The 20,457-nt window shown below is 44.5% G+C and overlaps 1 protein-coding gene and 1 non-coding gene across 2 annotated transcripts; both read left to right on the plus strand.

The window, feature by feature from the left end:
• Window positions 1-73: 73 nt before the first annotated feature.
• Window positions 74-146, plus strand: trnak-cuu. Its single transcript has one exon. It is a non-coding gene; the product is annotated as a tRNA-Lys (tRNA).
• Window positions 147-14,166: 14,020 nt separating this feature from the next.
• On the plus strand, window positions 14,167-15,153 carry si:dkey-211g8.9 (free fatty acid receptor 2). The gene has a single exon (XM_046843710.1). It carries the CDS (start codon window positions 14,167-14,169, stop codon window positions 15,151-15,153), a length of 987 nt encoding a protein of 328 aa, XP_046699666.1.
• The last annotated feature ends 5,304 nt before the right edge of the window (window positions 15,154-20,457 follow it).

Genomic DNA, 20,457 nt, shown 5'->3' on the forward strand with positions numbered 1-20,457 from the left:
CGGTTGCCAGCAGGTGGTTTGAGCACGGCCCATGTGCAAGTGCTTTCATGAAACAGGGCGGCCCAGTCAACGAGCCCGGCTAGCTCAGTCGGTAGAGCATGAGACTCTTAATCTCAGGGTCGTGGGTTCGAGCCCCACGTTGGGCGTGGGCACCTTTTACGTGCTGAGATGACAAAGGATTGTGTTCATCTTTGGTGACGCCTCCGAATCTGTTAAGCCACTGGTATTCGCTGAGTCTCTGCCGTGTGGTCACGTAAAAACACATGGCAAAAAACTCTGGTTTGTCAAACTGGGCGGCAAGCTCTCAGTCCAAATGTCATGAGACGCAAAACAGTTTTTGCAAGCACCTTTCACACTGCGCTAAAACAGGAAAACCTCTTTGAATTTCACATCCACTTAACCTCTTGGCCATCGCAGCAGCAGGTCTCTGCCCCATTTAATCCCTGAATATAATTACAAAAATGAGCTCAGTAGAAGAAGCAATAGCAACTGCTCTATTGACACTCTGGAGTTGACACATGGTAAGAGGTCTTTCATGCTGCACAAGGAAACCTTGTTAGATTTGAAAACCAACACCTTGACCACTTGGGCATTACATTAAGTCTTATTAAAAAGTCATCATGTTAGATTTTTCTGCCTCACCTGAATACCTCACATCCCAAATATTCTGAAGAAATTCTTTGAATGACCTGCATAACATGTCTGACCTTACCTGAGTGACAAAAAAAAAGAAACAAATTCATCTTATCAGCTAATTAGTTATGATTTGGAGCAGATCATTCTTAAAACTAGGCACTGACACTGGCATGGAAGACTTCTTGCCACTTCTTTTTCCATAGGCGCAAAACGAATTGAATTCGCAGCGCATAGTGGCATGTTTCCCCTGCCGGAAGAACACTTATCAGCTGGAGCAGGCTCACCAAGAGCTTCAGTGGCAGATCAAAGCTGTAAACTGACTTTGCTGTCCATTTCAGCCTTGTCTTACTGGTAATTTTGATTAAAGTAAAGCATGCAAACTCGCCAGCGCCTGATCTCAGCTCCGATCGATTCCATACCATCAGCCGTGTTGTCTTTTAACAACTCTAGTGGCATACACAAGCATTTCCCAAAATTCAAAGACTTTGCCTAAGACTGTTGTCCCATGCATTTCATCACATTCTTCCTCAATCAATTCAATGCTTATGCATCATTCTTTCCTTGCCTGTCCATGTGTAGAGTGCATTAATTTGTTGTGTTTTGGGGCGGGGTTTGGTCGAAGGAGGGCCAGTCAGCTTTGCTGCGGACAGGGGAAATCCGGGAAGGACCCGAAGCAGATTGACGCCCACTGCGAAGGTCTGGAGCAGACCGATGCCCACCACGGAGGTCTGGAGCAGAGTGGCGCCCACCATGGAGGTCGGGAGCGGAGCAACACCCACCACAGAGGTCTGGAGAGGAGCGACGCCCACAATGGAGGTCTGGAGCAGAGTGATGCCCACCACGGAGGTCTGGAGACTTGCAGGCGAGAAGTCGCCTTCACGGCCAGGCGGCGGTGCAACGTCCCTTTCGCGGCCATGCGGCGGTGCAACATCCCATTCGCGGCCAGGCAGCAGTACAGCGTCCCTTTCGCGGCCAGGGGGCGGTACATTGTCACTTTCATGGTTGGCTGGCGGTACAACTTCCCTTTCGCAGGCATGTGGCGGTACAACGTCCCTTCCGCAGCCAGGCAGCCAAACGATGGCCCTTTCACGGGCAGCCGGCAGGACGACGTCCGTTTCGTGGCCGGGCAGCGGTGCGTTCTCATCGGAAACTCGAAGCAGGACGCCACCCTTTGGCAGAGTACAGGAGTGGAGCAGCACCCTCGGCGGAACACTGAGGTGGAGCGGCACCCTCGGAGGAACTCTGGAGTGAAGTGCTCGGGGGAACACTGGAACGGAGCCCTGTCAGAATCGAGGGGGCTGTAGTGGAGATCCGTCTTTGTCATCCCAAACATCCCCATGAACTGCCCAATGAAATTGGCATACAAGCCAAAATCGACGTGAGGAGGGCATTCAAGAGAATGAATACCAGGAAGGTAGCAGGACCAGACGGCATCACAGGTCGGGTTCTGAAAGCCTGCGCTGACCAGCTAGCGCCGGTGTTCACTGAGATATTCAACCTCTCACTGGAACAGTCTGTCGTCCCCTCATGTTTTAAACAGGAAGAAACCCCAGCCCGCCTGCCTAAATGACTACCGCCCTGTAGCCTTGACCTCAGTAGTGATGAAGTGCTTTGAGAGACTGGTCAGAGACTTCATCACTGCATCAACCAGACACACTGGACCCATTACAGTTTGTGTACCGTCAGAACCGCTCTACTGAGGACGCCATTGCTCATCTCCTCCACACCACAATGAGCCACCTGGACCAAAGAAACGAAAATTGTGCAAAGATGTTGTTCGTGGACTACAGTTCAGCGTTTAACACCATAATTCCCTCCACACTCACCTCTAAGTTAGAGGTCCTGGGACTCAGCCAGCCGCTGTGTCAATGGATCTCTAACTTCCTGACAGACAGACCACAAGCCGTACGGGTGGGAAAACACATCTCATCCACACTCACCCTCAGCACTGGAGCTCCCCAGGGTTGTGTTCTGAGCCCCCTGCTGTACTCGCTGTACACATATGACTGTGTGGCCACATCCAACTCCACCACCATCATCAAGTTTGCTGACGACACTGTTGTGGTGGGCCTGATCAACAACAATGACGAGACGGCCTACCTACAGGAGGTGGTGCCAGAAGAACAACCTTCTCTTGAACGTCAGCAAAACTAAGGAGTTGATCGTGGACTTCAGCACAAAGCGGGAGCGGTCATACCAACCACTAAACATCTGCGGGACTCCAGTGGAAAGAGTGGACAGTTTCCGGTACTTGGGTGTTCACATCACACAGGACCTGTCTTGGTCCTGTCACACTAACACCCTGGTGAAGAAGGCCCGGCAGCGTCTGTACCATCTGAGACGCTTAAGGGACTTTAAACTACCCTCTCAGGTGCTAAAGACTTTCTACACCTGCACCATTGAGAGCGTTCTGACGGGTAGCATCACTTCCTGGTTCGGGAACAGCACCATGCAGGACAGACGAGCCCTCCAGAGGGTGGTGCGTTCAGCTGAACGTACCATCCACACCGAGCTCCCTGACCTGCAGGACATCTACCACACACGGTGCTGGACCAGAGCCAGGAAGATTGTGAAGGACCTCAGCCATCCCAACAATGGACCCTTCTCTCTGTTGCGTTCAGGGAAACGCTTCCGCTCCCTGAAAGCGAACACAGAGAGAATGAGGAGGAGCTTCTTCCCGCAGGCCATTCGGTGTTTAAACCAGGAAACACCCAGGATCTAAAAGCTGGTCCACTCTCTCCATCATCACACTTCTTCTCTGAACATACCTCACCTCTCGCACCACGTCACTTTAAACTCTGGACTTGCACAGCAAAGTGCACTTTATATTTATTTATTTTATACCACAACATTCTGCACACGGACACTTTATGGTCACTCTATACCGCACATGGACACTTACGGACCCTTACACCACACCATACCGCACACGGACACTTTATGGACTCTTTAAACCACTCCATACTGCACACGGACACTTTATGGACAACCCACCACTAAAATTGTCTATTGTTTACACTTTGGTACACATTGTTTACTGTTTCACTGTCTACTGCCATAAGGATTTTCTTTGTATATACATTTTTTTCTCTTTGTTTACATACCTATTTTTGTATATCCTTATACCTTATATTTTATTTTATATAGTTTTTATACTTTATTTATCTGCTTTTTTCTTTCCCCCTACCCTATTCCCCTCTTGCCAGACCGTCGTATAAAGCATTTCACTGCATGTCGTACTCTGTATGTATGTGTATGTGATGAATAAAATTTGATTTGATTTGATTTTTGATTTGATATTGGCTCGCTCGGTGGGGAATAGGGATGACTGTGTTCCGATGTATCCACTGACGCTTATCAGGAAATCTGAGGTCTGAGGCGGAGCAAAGCCCTCTGCAGAGGTCTGAGGCGGAGCGACGACCTCTGCGGAGGTCTGGACTATGTTGTCAGAAAAACCTGGGGGTGGAGCAACGTCATCAGCCAAGATTGCGCCCTCGGCAGGACTCTGAAGCGGAGCGGTGACCTCAGCGAGACTCTGGAGCGGAGCAGCGACCTTGGCAGGGCAGACAGGCTTGGGGGCATGCTCGGCAGAGCAGAAGAGCTGGTTGACGTCCCTAGTCAGGCAGGAAGGCTGAGGTTGGGCAGCGCTCCCAGCAGAGCTCAGGGGCCGGAGAGACAGACGTTTCAGGGGGTTGTTCAATACTATTTGGTTTGCCACTGATTGTTCATGACGCACCCGGAAATACTCATCTTTCTGCTGGGGGCTAAGCTTTAGAATGTCCACCATTTTGGTAGGGTCCCTGAATTGTTGGTCTATAGTGGAACTAGCCCAATGCTTCAAAACTTCAGCTCGGTCCATATTTGCGCCAGATTATTCTGTCAGGGAGCACGGGTGCAGCGGTAGGTGCAGAATGACTGGACGGGAGGACCCAAATGCAGGATCCACACAAGGTTATGGAAAAACTGAATTTAATATATCAAGTATAGCAAAGGGCAAAGGCAAAAACAAAGTCCAAAAACAGTCCAGGGTCGAAAACACAGGCAAACAGGGTGATGCAGAGAAGACAAAAATCCAAAAAACAGTCAAAAAAATCCATAAATTGGCAAACAGAACAAAGAAGGGCAAAGCAGAATCACAAACCAATAACAGTCCAGGGTTCAAACCAGGGCAGAGGCAGTGCAGAACAGAGATCAGGAACAGGGACAGGGACAGGGACAGGAACAGGAACAGGAACAGGCAGGGAGGCAAGAATAATCTCAGGGGCTATGGAGCTGGTAAGGTAATCTGGCCAGGAGCTAAAGTCTTGGTTGTCCTTATATACCGGGAGGCACGGGAAAAATGGCAAGATGGCCGCCGACCCGGAAGTGCTCATCGTGGAACCGGAAGTGCGCGCCGCGAAACCGGAAGGGCATGCCGCGAAACCAGAAGTGCGCACAGTGTGCCCGGGAGATCCTGACAGTATTATTTTAAAACATGAGTATCTGTTCTTTTTTAACCCAGCAACCCAAAAGTCACTATGACCTTCACCTTGATACAAAGGCAAACTGAAGTAATCTTGTATATGTATTGGACAGAAAATCACATTACATCAATCAACATTAAGTAGTCTTAAAAACAAAAAAAACCTGTTAGATTTTTATCATGCCCAAACGAAACTTAATTCTTGGAGAGGTTTTTCATACGACCTGCGATGCCCGTAGTGCCTTTCTGATCAGGGAAGAATCACACCGCACACAGCAAATGTTCTTCTTCGGGTTATTGCAGGCAGCAGAACGTATATATACACACAGAGGAGCGAAAGCTGACCTAAAGTTGTTTCCTGTTTAGACAAGAGGATATACTAGCCGGAGATGTGTGAGCCAGATAAGACTCCCTGTTTACCTTACAGACTAACATCGTAAATATTCATCGGGATCTTATGGCGCCACTTTTTGACGCCTCTGGGTACACGTTTGGCATCATTCTTCAATGTGCAGGGTTAGGTGCACTGTAAAAAAAAAAAAAAAAGGTTTTTACAGTTAAATGTCTGTATTTTTTTTTATAGAAATTTACCTTTTTTTTCAATTTACAACAAAATGCCTGTTGTTTTACATATATTATCTGTATTTTAACGTTACGTCATTAAATTTATCAAAAATTTATTGTATTTTGATATTATAGAAATGTTCTGTTTTTTAAAAGAAATAAGCTGTATTTTCACAGAGTAATTTGTATTTTTACATAGAATGATATCTAATATTTACAGATTATTCTTGTAATCATTAAGTCAGTGTTTTTATTACCATTGAAGACAGTTAATCATATGAAGGTTAAAACTGTTTTTCACCCTTAATTATTATAAATTAAAATTTGGTATTTGCCCATGTCCCAGTAAACAAAAAGTTAATAATTTAGGTTTTTTGGTTCATATTTTTTCAGTAACAATTCCTACAATATCCAAAAATCTAATGAAATATAATACAATATAATGTTTAAAAAAGTACACAGAACTCAAATCTGAAAAACTACAAACTTATTTTTTTTAAATTAAAAATAAGGCATTGGTCCAGTATGGAATTTTAAACAGTAAAGAACAGTAAAGAACTCAAAATAAATAGCTTCTTTGAATAAAATCATCAAATAAATGAAAGCAATAAAATAAAACAAAAAAACAACCTGCAACCTGCACTTAAAAACATCAATAGTGTCAACCAACTGTCAGGGATCCCCCTGCCACGCCCCCTTTAGCGGCTGTCAAACCTCGGCGCTTCGGGGAATGCCCCGCTCCTTCTCTCATGCGTGCCCTGCCCGCAAGGAGCTTCTCTCCATCGCACTAACCAAACTGTTATGGATGTATGCTGTCGGTGGTCCTGCGTGTTCACTTAGTTCTTACCGTGTGTCCGCATAGGCTCATCCCCGCTACAAATCGTCTCACTCGGACTCTCCCTCTCTCTCTTCGGGTAGACTGTGTCTCTTTCCAGACGCACCTGGGATTATCCTTTCCTTTTTTCCCGGATTCCGATATTTGGATTATCCTGCTGACTCTGAACTGTTGTGGGTCGCACTGTGAGCGCACCACCGGATTATCCCTTTTTGCAGCCGGTATTTGTGTTGGCTCCATCTTGCTTGTTTTTTGTGTTTTTTTAATTAAAGTTTATTTGCCGCTAAGTTTTGCTTCGGCTTCCGCCTCCGTACCCGCATGACAGAATAAAGGACCCCCGAAAGGGACACAAAAGAAAAAGGAGGAAGACCTTTCCATATAGAAAAAAGAAAAAAAAGAGAGAGAGAGAAAGAACACGGAGAAGTACTTTTCCAAAAAGAGAGAAAAAAAATCAGATTACCACCGTGGTCACCGTGATTAAGCGCTGGCCAAGCTCCGCCTCCGGGAAAACCCAGAAACTTGCAGCCATTTCTCGGCCGTGCCACGCCCCCATTATGACGTCATGGAGTTCCCGACTCTCTTCTCTGGCAACAGGGCTAAGTGGGGCGTGTTTTTACGGAGTGTGGATGGCTAAATGGGGTTGAACTCGTCTTTCTACCCCTCTGAAAGAGCAAAGATCGCGTTCCATATCTCTCTGCTGTCTGGAGAAACACTCTCTCTTGCCAGTGAGTTGTGGGACGCGACTGGAGGCAAGTTCGGCTCATAAGCCCGATTCATCCAGCTTCTCACCAGGGAACTTGGAATGATCACGGCGGATCTCCATCACCTCTCCCCTGTTTCCAAGAGCGCCGTTCCGCACCAGGGTTTCCAGGAGCTCTCCAACCTGCTCAGAGCTTCCTAGAGAGCACAGCTTTGCTCCAGAGCTTCCCAGAGAGCACAGCTTTGCTCCAGAGTTTCCCAGAGAGCACAGCTTCACTCCAGAGTCTCCAGGAGAGCACAACCTTATCCCAGAGCTTCCAGGAGAGCACCTCTTCACCCAAGGGGTCCCCAGAGCTCTCAAATCAGCTCCAGGACTGCGAAGGGGAAGTCAAACCACTGCCCCCGGGGCTCCACCAAAGGCGACGGCTCGCCCCCAGTCTCCCTGAAGGCGACGCCACTTCACAGATTTCCCCTGAAGGCGACGCCACATCTCAGAGCATCTTGGAGCTCAGTTCCACTCCAGGGTCTCCAGGTGAGCTCAGTTCCGCTCCAGCGTCCCCAGGAGGGCTCAGTGCCGCTCCCATGTCCCAAAAAGAGCTCAGTGTGCATACTGACACAAATTCAAAATTGGGGCTAAAGTAGCCCCGTCCACATGGTTTGAATGAGTTTCAGGCTGTTCCTCTGGGAAATGTTTAGGATAATAACGCACTTTTTCACTACAAGAATCTGAAGATACTACAGAGGACATCAAGCTGACTAAGGTACGTGTTTTAAACATGTGAAGCACATTTTATAGTGACTGCGCATGTATGTTGTTAAATGTAGTTTTGAAGTTAAAACGTGCAGTATTTTGTACAGTCACATGACGACAATTAGAAAGATCATACAACATGCATGTTAGTTTTTATTTAATACTGTCCTGGGTAATATATTTTACATAGATGTTTATATATAGTCCATGACACAAAAAAATGGCAGAAATTATTAAAATAACCCCCTTCAAAAGTTTGAACAGTGAAAGGGTTAGTTCACCCCAAAATGATAATTCTGTAAATAATTACCCACCTTTTGTAGGATTTGTCTGAAAAAAAGTGCTCAAGTTTAACTATTCAGAACAGAAAAGGGACTCGTGAACAACCGTCACAAAACAAAAGAACAATCTTAGATCATCTATATAACCATTTATAACCATTCAGACCTTTATAAACCATTAAGGTTCATAAAGATAGCTATTTTAATAATTTTAGGCATGTTTTGACTTGTGGACCATGTGGAAATATCGTTGATGTCAAATATCTTAGTCAGGACAATACTAAATATAAAATAACATGCATATTGTATGATCTCTCTTTTGTTAAAATTATTCACATTTTTGCAGGATCTGCCTGGGTCTTTTCATATTACCGCTATTGAAATAACAACTCTCTCTGCAGATCAGGAAGACGTGATGGAACAGTGCTTCCGCTGTCTCGCGGGCGGTAGGCAGGCTCTTCAGGGGCACAAAGCGGCAGGCCAGGAGAAACGGTCCACCACCACCAGGATGCAAGTGTTCCCCTCCGACCGGGGCAGATCTGTCACAAAGTCGATGCCCAGGTGAGACCATGGGCACTGAGGGACGGGGAGCGGCATCAGCTTGCCCACGGGCAGGTGGCGCGGGACGTTGTATACGGCGCAGCTGGGACATTCTTGGACATACCGTGTAACCTCCTCTGTCATACCTGTCCACCAGTAGCGTGCTTGGATAAGCTGGACCGTCCGCTTCTCACCTGGGTGACCCGTTCCAGGTCCTTCGTAGACTGACCTGATGAGACTGCGTCTGCAGGAGGACGGGACGAAGACACATCCTTCCAGACACCCCACAGGCGTGACCTCGTGGAGGGATGCCGTGCGCATTTCTCGGTCGATATCCCAAACGATGGGCCCCAGGATGAGTGCGGGAGGAATGATTGGTTCCGGGTCGCTGGGTTCGTCCGGCCCGTACAGCCGAGATAGAGCATCGGCCTTGCCGTTCAGGGAACCTGCACAGTAAGTGATGTGAAACCGGAACCTGATGAAAAAGAGGGCCCAGCGTGCCTGTCGTGGGTTGAGTCTCCGTGCCTCCCGTAGATACTGGAGGTTCTTGTGATCGGTGACCACTGTGAATGGATGCTCTGCTCCCTCCAGCCAGTGTCTCCACTCGTGCAGGGCCAGCTTGATTGCCAGGACCTTGCGATTGTTTTGTTTTGCTTTGTTCGGCAGCAGAGTGCTTGTGGGAGAAGAAGGCACATGGGTGGAGCTGTGCCGGGGTTCCTGATCGCTGGGAGAGAGTGGCCCCCACCCCGGTTGAGGAGGCGTCGACCTCAACCACAAAGGGCTCCTGGGGGTCTGGGTGACGCAGAACAGGAGCGCTACAGAAACGCCAGCGGAGCTCGTAAAAGGCTGCTGAGCCTCCTGCTGAGTCGATTTTAAGGTTTGAGCCTTACCCCTAAGGAGCGAGGTGAGGGGGGCTGTTATCTGGCTGTATCCCTGGATGAAGCGGTGGTAGTAGTTTGCAAAGCCCAGGAAACGCTGGAGCTCCTTAATCGATTCTGGAACGGGCCACTCTCTCACCGCCTTCACCTTCATCTCGTCCATCTGGATCCCCTTGGCACTGATGATGTAACCCAGGAAGTGGATTGATGGGCGGTGGAACTCGCACTTCGAGAGGTTTAGGTGGAGTCGGTGAGAACGGAGCACTTTCAGGACGGCGCGCACGTGTCCCAGGTGTTCCTCCAGGTTCCGTGAATAGATTAAGATGTCATCTATGTAGACCATTATGAACCTCTGAAGATAGGGCCGCAGTACCTCGTTCATGAACCCCTGGAAGACGGCTGGAGAGATAAAAAGACCATACGGCATAACCCGGTATTCATAGTGCCCCGAGAGTGTGATGAAGGCAGTTTTTCCCTCGCCTCCCTCAGGTCCTCCAGAGCAGCAGGCACGAGTGGAAGTGGGTACGGAAGAGGTGCGATCTGAGCGTTCAGCTGTCGATAGTCGATGCAGGGACGAAGACCTCCGTACTTCTTTCCCATGAAGAAGAAGCTTGATGCTGCTGGAGAGGACGAGTGTCTGATAAATCCCTGACGGAGAGCCTGCTGGACGTATTCCTCCATTGCCTGGTGTTCAGGAGCGGACAGAGGGTACACACGGCCCTTGGGTAGCGGGTAGCTTAGCGCTGGGGAGGAGGTCGATGCAGCAGTCCCAAGGTCGATGAGGGGGGAGACGGGTGGCGGCCTGGGCACTGAACACATCCTCGAAGGCCTGATACTCCTCAAGGATTTCCACCTGGGTCTTGGTGGTGGCCTCCTCAACCCGGGTGGCGCCAATCACCGCCCCCTGGACCCGCGTCAGAAGTTGGGAGAGACAGTGTTCCTTACAGCGGGGACTCCACTCCAGAATGTCACAGGGATCCCAGGAACACCTCGGCGCATGCTTTTGTAACCACGGTCTCCCCAGGATCACGCTGACTGTGGAATTCTCAGAACCAGAAACCAAATCTCCTCTCGATGGAACAACCCCACCTGTAGCGTCACCACTGGCGTGCAGTACTTCACCCAACCCTTTCCCAGTAGACGTCCCTGGATGGTTTGGAGCGCTAGGTCCTGGGAACCCCTATCTCGGGGGAGGCATAAGCGGTCAAGGCAGGCTTGGGAGTTGAAGTTCCCCGCCGAGCCGGAGTCAACTAGAGCATGCACAGAGAAGGATAGAGTGGTGGTTAGGAGAGACACTGTCAGCTTGGATAGGGATGAGATATCCGTTGGGAAATCAACGGTACTCACCGCAGCATGAACAGGGCGTGTGGGACACCTAGCGACGGAGTGTACTTGTAATCCGCAATACAGGCACCTCCCCGTGGCCAGACGGCGTTTTTTCTCTCTCATGGGACAGTCTCTGTGAGTCCAGCTGCATGGGTTCAGGGTCTGGAGGTGCCGTTGCACCTCGCAGGCATTCTGGTTGGAGTTGATTTGGATGACATGCGGCTAAGCGCTGAGAGAGCCCGATGGATTTTTGGATGAAGCTCTCCAACCCCACTGAATCCTCATGCACTGCCATAGCTTGTTTGAGCTCTGGATTTAATCCCAGCCGATAAATGCTGAGCAACGCTGACTCGTTCCAGCCACAAGATGCCACCAGTGTGCGGTTACGAAGGCTGTAATCCATGACGTTGTCATTCCCCTGACGTATACTGAGCAGCTGGTCGGCCGTGGTGAGGACGCCGGAGGAGGCGCAAAACACTTCCAGGAAGTGCGCAGTGAACCGAGCGTAGGATTGCGTAGCAGGGCTGGTGGCGTCCCACAGCGATTGTGCCCAATCCAGCGCTCTTCCGGAGAGAAGAGAGATGAAAAACGCAGACCGTAGACCGTTCAGTGGGAAATCGCTGCAGTTGCATCTGGATGTATAGGTTCACATGGAGCAGGAATCTGCGGCATTCAGAAGCTTCTCCGGAAAAGGCAGCCGGGAGCACCATAGGAGTGCCGGTGGAGGCGGGGGGGTTTTGCCCAGCCGCGGCGGAAAGAAAAGCTTCTCGGAGCGCAGCGAGATCCAGAACAGAACCGGATGACGTGCTGGGTTGTTCGTCCATTGCGAGGTAAGAGCAGGGTTGATCCTCTCCTACACCGCTTCTCTTCTTAACTTTCCTTTTCTTTTTTCAGTCTGTTATTCTGTTAGGCGAGTGACTGAAGCAGAAGCCGAAGCATCAAAAAATAAGAAAGCTTTAATAATAATAATTTTAATTTATATAGCGCCTTTCCCAAGCTCAAGGACGCTTTACAAGGTACAATAGTTCAATATTTCAAGACAGATGAAATATAATGAACATACATAAACATAAACATATTCGTCAGACATTTGCCCAGGACGAAGGATCACATGCAGCTGCATGAGTTAATAACAGAGACAACACAGACACAAAAACATACAGGACAAGAGAAAGAACACTACATAGTACATGAAACATACACCACATTTCAGAAAAATTAAGGACTCCTAACACATATGCATTGAATGAATGGAGTACTGCAGCAAAAACACAAAGACACCAACGAAAACAATAATGGACACTAAAGTGGGGTGAGAGAGGTGGTTATATGGGCATGGTAAACGAGAGGCAGGTGTTCGGAATCAGTAGGATGGTGATGAGCTCCGAGCGGGCAGGCACGCGCAGGAGAAGAAGCAGGGTGTACCCTGACACCATGTTCATTTCCTAGTTGTTTATCCGTTTTTAACAATTGTAAATCTGTGTTTTGCTCTTTTTATATACACTCGCCAATTACAGTAAAGGTTCACGAGATACATCCTTGACCTATTTTGGAGAACTAGTTGATTGGTGGTTGATCTAAAAGTGAACATGCCCCTTAATTCGTGACATTCAAGGTTCATCTGCACAATTCATCAGGACACATTTACCAAAAAAGTTTAACAGAACTGTGAAGAAGAAGAGCTTGACAAATTTTGACAACTGGTTTAACCATTCTGCATTCATTGACTTATGAAATGAACTGATGCCTAAATGTTTTGAGGGTTAAGACCATTTAGGTGAAACTAGTATAATACATATACATGACATAAACAACTGATAATGTAGGAAAAAGCAGACACTTGTACACAATCGATTGAATGATGTACAAAAGCATTCGCAATTTGATCAAAGCAATGAGAAATGTTCTTATGATGAGCACAAAATGACTAAATGATGTGGAGTTTAAACAAGTAGTTTTGAGAATTTCATTTCTGATCTGAGAATTGCTCCAAAGCGACTGAGAAAAACTTTAACTCAAATACATGCTTTGTGTACTTCGTCCATCACTGCCTATAAGGAAATTAGGCCAAAGCTAAGAGTAGGAGTGTAGACAAAAGCCAGTTTTTGGAACTAATCTGCAAAATGTTTGTGTGTAAATACAAATTAAAATGTAAAGCTTTGACATGGAAAATGTATCTGGAAAAAAAAAGAAAAAGTTTACCAATGCAATTTACCATAAAACTATAGTTAAAGTGAAATGACTTTTTGAATTTCTTTATAATGACTTTTTTTAAATGTCATTTTAGCATAATCAGTGTATGCTTTTTATTTTATCTCACAATAAAGATGATCACAGCCTTTCATCCTCTATTAGATCGGGCTGCCAACCTGTATAAATGCCAGTGATTAAAAATAGATTTTCCTGTGTGTACACAGTGCTTCGCTCAACACACACACACACACACACACACACACACACACACACACACACACACACACACACACCTGCACTTATAAATGGCTTAAAACTACCAACTGACGTTCTTTTTTCTTTCTCCTATAAAGGCATAAAGTTAGATCTTATTGTGTAATATCCACCCTCCACTTTTTTTTTGTTGCTCCCACCTCCCTGATACGACCATCAACCAGTTGGTTTTATGGCTTTATGATTTAACTTTCATTTCATTTAGAGAGATCGAGCTGTATCTGAATGGACACAGCATCCTGTAAAGCTCAATTATTCTGAATCATTTCACTAAAGGGGACTGATGCAGCCTTCCGTTGTCGTTTGCACTGAAGGCAATTAAGGCAGGATCAGGCTGCGCAAATGCCATCCTGTCCTATTACTGCTGCCTGAGCAGCCACACTGTCCACTTCGGTGTCAAATCAAGCCAAGCCCCTCAAAACACCAGCCACCATTAAACACTGTCCTTACTGAACACACCCATCTTTCCACTGGCTTGACATCATTTTGTTGTTTTTTTTCTCCATTATTTCTCTCTCTCTCTCACACACACTTTTGTTCTTTCTGTCTCAGTCTAAGTTGGGTTTAGAAAGAATTCCATTTCCTTGGATTACACTCTGCACCAACCATCTCATAAAAGAAGCAGAAATGGCTCTACAAATAATCTACTTATCTTCATATGGGCCTTGAATGGATGACCAGCCACCTGGAACATCGACACACATTTGCAATCTCAAGAGCAAGCAAGAATGAAGTTAATTTCTGTGTTCGACTGCATCTCCTTGACCGTGTATACCTTCACCTTCCTGCTCGGCCTGCCTGCCAACCTGCTGGTCCTCTTTGTTTACATGCGCAAAGCTCAAAAACACGGCGCTACTCCTAACGTGGTTTACACCATCAACTTGTGCTTATCCAATCTGGTCTTGGTCGCCTGGATGCCTGTAAAATCTGCCTACACTATATTTGAAATATGGATCTTACCAGAGTTGCTGTGTCCCATTTACAACTTCTTTGTGGTGGCCTCGCTGTACGGCAGTGGGCTCCTGTTGACAGCCGTAGCTGTCGGACGTTATCTGAGCATCGCCTTCCCGATCAGCTATAAAATTTATCGCCGGGCTCGCACATCCTGCATGATCAGCGCTCTGCTGTGGGCGGTCGTGCTTCTGCATCTCAGCTTGGCCTTAGTAGTGGAGAAAAGGGGTTACTTTGTGTCTCCGTCGATGCCCAACACATCAAAGTGCTTCGAGAACTTTACACATGAGCAGATGGTTGTGCTGTTGCCTCTGCGCCTAGAAATGGCAATCCTGCTGTTTGCCGTGCCTCTGTTGCTCACTGCGTTCTGTACGCTGCGCTGTCTAGCACTGGTGAAGCGCTCGTGCCTTTCGGCTGGCAGCAAGCGGCGCATCCTGGCCATGGAACTCTCCGCGCTCCTGGTCTTTGTCGTATGCTACACACCATACAACGTATCTCATGTGGTCGGCTTCATCCAGAAAAGCAACGTGCACTGGAGACGCGAGGCCATTGTCTCCAGTTGCTGCAACGTTTTCCTTGAGCCGGTGGTCATGCTGATACTGTCGCCCTCAAGGCCTAAGGACCTGCTCTGTAGACTGTGTGTGAAGAGGAGCTCCAAGCAGCATCAAGAAGGCATTGTGCAGGGGAAAGACCCTCTGGCAACCATGCAAAAAGAGACAATGTCAGTCAAACCACAATTGGGCTCTGAATTGGGCAGGAATTAATAAAACAGCTAAGCTTTTTACAGTTTTTCTCAGCTGCTTTGGAGCATTTCTCACTTTGTCCTTAATAATTGCAAACCAGTAAGTGCATTTCTCAAAACAATTTGTACAAACAGCACATTGGATTTCTTGCAAAAGCCTGTACTTTTCCTAAAATCCTTAGTTCATCTCTCAAAAGTAAGTATTTGTTTCAACAAACATCTTATTCCCATTAGACAATGAACTGATGCTGAGGTGTTTTGGGGGTTAAAACTCTTCAGGCAAAACCAGAATAAAATATTTTGATCAACATGAACATAAACAACTGATAATGTAGGAAAACAGCAGACACTTGATTAAATAATGTACCGAAGCATTTGCAATTTGATCAAAGCAACAAGAAATGTTCTTATGATGAGCACAAATTACTAAATAATGTGAAGGTTGAACGAGAAGTTTTGAGAATTTCATTTCTGATCTGAGAAACGCTCCAAAGCGACTGAGAAAAACTGTAATGGAGACTCATTTTGTTCTCCAAACTACAACAAAGATTTGAGATGGATAGAAGATGTACCGCACAGATATTGCATGCCTGCTGACGTATTTGATTTGCTTTAATGCAAAAATTATTTAAGATACATAGGATATTGTTCAATAATTTTTAGAAATAGTTTAGGTGTAAAAATTTGTGAAAGAGAAGATCAGCAAAGATTCAATTAGGCCTGTGTGACAGCTTGTGCATGCTGTAATGTGCAAAACAATTCGATCTATATCATTGATCAGTGAGCAACAAAACCTGATGGATCGATCGCTCTATCTATCTATCTATCTATCTATCTATCTATCTATCTATCTATCTATCTATCTATCTATCTATCTATCTATCTAATACTTATATTTAAATATTTATTTATAGTACATTATACAGAATATTACGAGGAGATAATATGGTAATAAAAGATACTAATAGATACTAAAAGAAATGACAGCAGTGCGAGGAGACCTTTAGTTCCTTTTAACATCCTTGGTACTGCTTGATTTTGTGTATACAGTTATAGAATAAAAATGATTTTATGATTTATGATTAGAACGTTTGTCTTTTTTCCAAGACGTTTTTCTGTGCCATCGTTGCCTCCAAATGTCTGTAAAGCAGCTTTGTGCCGATGTTCATTGTTAAACGTGCTACATAATTTAAACGGCATTGAATTGAGCATCGGGCTAGAAACAGAAATGAATACTGTGATATGAATAAGAAACTGTTACTGAAATCTTCTAAATTAAGCAGCAAATTCCCAAATTCAATAAATACTGTGAGGAAACATAACGCACAATCCCATTGAAGAGATTTTAATGTGAACATTTAGTGGTGTGTGCAAATCTACAGTCTGTGAATTTAATGCCTATCTCTATTTAGTTGGAAAAACAGCCTAATATTTTGATATTTAAATTTGGACAATGAAAGTTATTGCATATGAACTGTTTATTGTTTTTTTTTTATGATATTCATTTTCTATTGTTTTAAAGTGTTATTACTGATTTTCAAATAATATTCCATGAAAATCCTTTTTTCATATGTTTCAAACTTGTATCTCTCTTTCTTTCTCTGTCACACACACGCACAAAAACACATGAATATATATACGTGTGTGTATGTGTGTGTATATATATATATATATATATATATATATATATATATATATATATATATACATATATATATATATATATACACACATATATATATATATATATATATATATATTAGTGTAACGGTACACATATTCATACCGAAATTTTTGGTTTCTGTACACGTGTTAGAATCTGAGTTCCCTCAGGAAAGTATTAAATGGCGGACCGGAAGTTTTTTTAGTCTCCACCTCACACTTAAAATGCATTTATATTGATATTATTATTATTATTATTATTAAACCTGAAAACATACACAAAAATGACAGGGTTATAAAAAGAAACTAGATAGCGCAGTGTCACTGTGCCAACTCGCTCCATACCGGAAATAAGATTTGTTTTGCGTATGCATGAAAACGCTAAAGAATCCAATTAAGGAAGTGGATTTTGCTGTGGGTTCTTTAGCGTTTTATGTCCAGCTTCTCTTAAAAGGTGAAATTCCACATACTGAGGGAGTGAATGAATGAAGGATGGATGGAAAGATATTTGTTAAAGTATGCTGAAATAAGCAGAACACATCTTTAGAGAATTAAATATCAAATGTAAACCACACACACACACACACACACACACACATCTGTATTACCCACTTGGGGTTTAAATAATGTAAACTATTTAATTAAGTAAAACTATTTAATCGATTACTCAGTTGAATCAATATAATAAAAAGTTTATTGCATTTATTTGATTTATTCTTTTTATTTTTATTAAATATTATAAATGTTGTTTTTAACCAAGGAGGCATTTTATTTCATTTGTTTTAAAAATGTGAATTGTTCAAATGTTGATGATCATAAATGTTAATAATAATAATAAACTGCATTAATAAAAAAAAAAACGACAAACAATTTCGTGGTTTCCATTTGTTGTTGGCAGCTGGAAGTCTATAAACACACACACACACACACACACACACACACACACACACACACACACACACACACACACACACACACACATATTTGCATCCAATCCAAGTACCTGCTCAGAATCGGACCAGGGGGACTGTGAGGCTGTGAGGCTATGATGAAATCAGTGATGATAAATCTGAAAACATCTTATAAGCAGAACACTTCAGTTCAAGTCTCACAATTTTCTACCCACAAACCAGATTCTGTTTCTGTTTTTAGACCTGTGAACTTTTTATTTTTTTACACAAACAATAATGCTTTTTATAAGTGGCATGCAGAAAACACACCCCACTGAAGAACAAAGCCTTCATTTCATTGTGCTTACACCTGTACACTACTTTATCTATTTCAATGAAAAATAAGGATTGTAAAAAAAGGATGTAAAAAACATTCATTGCACTGTACTATATCAGCAAAGAAGAAAGATCAATATTTATCAGTCAAATTCATGTGTATATTCCTGTTTTTTCTACCTCAACACATTGTTCTCCAAAAGCAAGTACATGTATTTTGCAGAAATGATATCCTGAAACAATGCTAAAATTTATCTTCTTGTTTATGTTGACTTAAACATGAACATCTCCTGTAGATGGAGATATTACTCTGTGTCACTTCTCTGTGGTGGGCTAATGAGGAATAATAAAAAGGATGAAGAAGATGGGACATAACTAGTAAATCAGTGCGCTGAGCTTTCCTTATATTTTGTATAAGGAAATACATATTATATTATGTTTCCTTATATTGTAATTCATTATAATTATATTATGTTTCCTTGTATTTTAACATTTAATACAGTGGAACCCGGTTATCTCGCCCTCGGTTACCTCGACAACCCTATTAAGTCGACGTTTTTGAAGTGGAACCGCCAAATTCTCGCTTTTTCTAAGCATTTTTTATCAGTTATGTCGCCGAACCCTAATATCTCGAGCACAAGTGGGGAAAAATTTGCCATTTAACGTCGGTTATCTCGGTGCAGCCACAGAAGAACTCGTGGAAGTGGCGGAAAAATCAAGCCTTACGACTGCTACAGGTGTTGTATTGTATACTGGTGAATCTCTGCTGTTAGTTAGTGCACATATGCCTTTTGTTGTTAAATGTTATGCGATGAATGGGAGGCGAAGGTAGAAGCGGCGCTGAACAGCACACGGGAGACGTAAAACGTACATAAACGTGTGATGACCAGCAAACGCATAAAATGAACACCGGCAGGATCGGGGGGATCCGCAATGCGCTTTGGGAAGAAAAGCGCAGCCGTTGAGAGAGTGCCGGTGGGAAGGCACGTACCGGGATACGCATGCGCGATAACAACGACCGCCGTGAACCAACATATACCAACAATAACGGACGGTGAGAGTGTGGAAGTTTAAATAGGAGCTGGTGATGATGATAAACGAGCACCATATGTGCGCGATTGAAGCGGAGCTTCAGAGAAAGCGGCCGAGAAAGCACCTGACACGCTGAAGGGGGCCGAAGGGGGCGTGGCAGGTGGATTCCTGACAGATAAACATGTACTGTATGTATTTTTATAGCATGCCTTCATCAAACAAATCGCGGCAACGCTGTTGTGTAAAAAACCCCTTCAAAAACACGTGCATGCACATTCTCATTTATTAACGCACATCATGTACATAAAGAAATTTCAAGCACGTTAATATATTGCCGCAATTTTGATTTTCGTTTATCTCGATCATCGGTTACCTCGATGCTTTTTGGCGACCCCCTAGGACATCGACATAACCGGGTTCCACTGTATATGAATACCAAAGATTGCCCCTTCTTCCCACCTGAACAAATAAAAGTGCTGTGAAATTTTAACATTGCTTGTTCAAATAGTACATTTATAAAAAAGAAAAAAGAAAAAGTAAATAAATAAATGAATTGATTAATTCTTCTTCTTCTTTCGGCTGCTTCCATTAGGGGTCGCCACAGAGTAACATTCGTCTCCATACCCCTCTGCCCTCTACATCTGCCTCTTTCAAACCAACTACCTGCATGTCTTCCCTCATCACTTCCATAAACCTCCTCCTTGGTCTTCCTCTTTTTTCCTCCTTCCTGGTGGCTCCATCCTCATCATTCTCCTATCGATATACCCCATGTCCCTCCTCTGCACATGTCCAAACCATCTCAATCACACCTCCCTCACCTTGTCTCTAAAATGTCCTACATGCGCTGTCCCTCTGACAAAACTCATTTCTAATCCTGTCCATCCTCGTCACTCCCAACGAAAACCTCAACATCTTCAGCTCTGCTACCTCCAGCTCCACCTCCTGTCTTTTACTCAATGCCACTGTCTCTAAACCATACAACATTGCAGGTCTCACCACAGTCCTATAAACTTTTCCTTTCACTCTTGCGGATACTCTTCTATCACAAATCACTCCTGCTAACACTCTTCTCCACCCTCTCCACCCTGCCTGCACTCTTTTCTTCACTTCTCTGACACACTCTCCATTACTTTGCACTGCTGACCCCAGGTTCATTCATTCATTCATAAATAAATACAATTTGAACAGTAGTAATTTAAGTACAATATTGACCCCTGTGGTTGAGAAACCCTTTAAAATCAGATCAATAGTCAGTCAAATGGAGTTCATCTGTGTAAATATAAAGTATCTTGGGAATCAAATATTAGTACATGTCCCTGAATGGCCCCAGAGTTTGACAGAGAATGTTAAGTTAGGTTTAAATTTATTGTCATTATCGGTGTAAAAGTATGAAGACAGTGAAATGC

Source organism: Silurus meridionalis, chromosome 29, assembly GCF_014805685.1.
Source record: "Silurus meridionalis isolate SWU-2019-XX chromosome 29, ASM1480568v1, whole genome shotgun sequence".
NCBI classification, from domain to species: Eukaryota; Metazoa; Chordata; class Actinopteri; order Siluriformes; family Siluridae; genus Silurus; species Silurus meridionalis.

Excerpts from the sequence above, each read along its gene's own strand:
- si:dkey-211g8.9 (XM_046843710.1), top strand. The coding sequence starts at position 14,167 with ATGAAGTTAATTTCTGTGTTCGACTGCATCTCCTTGACCGTGTATACC.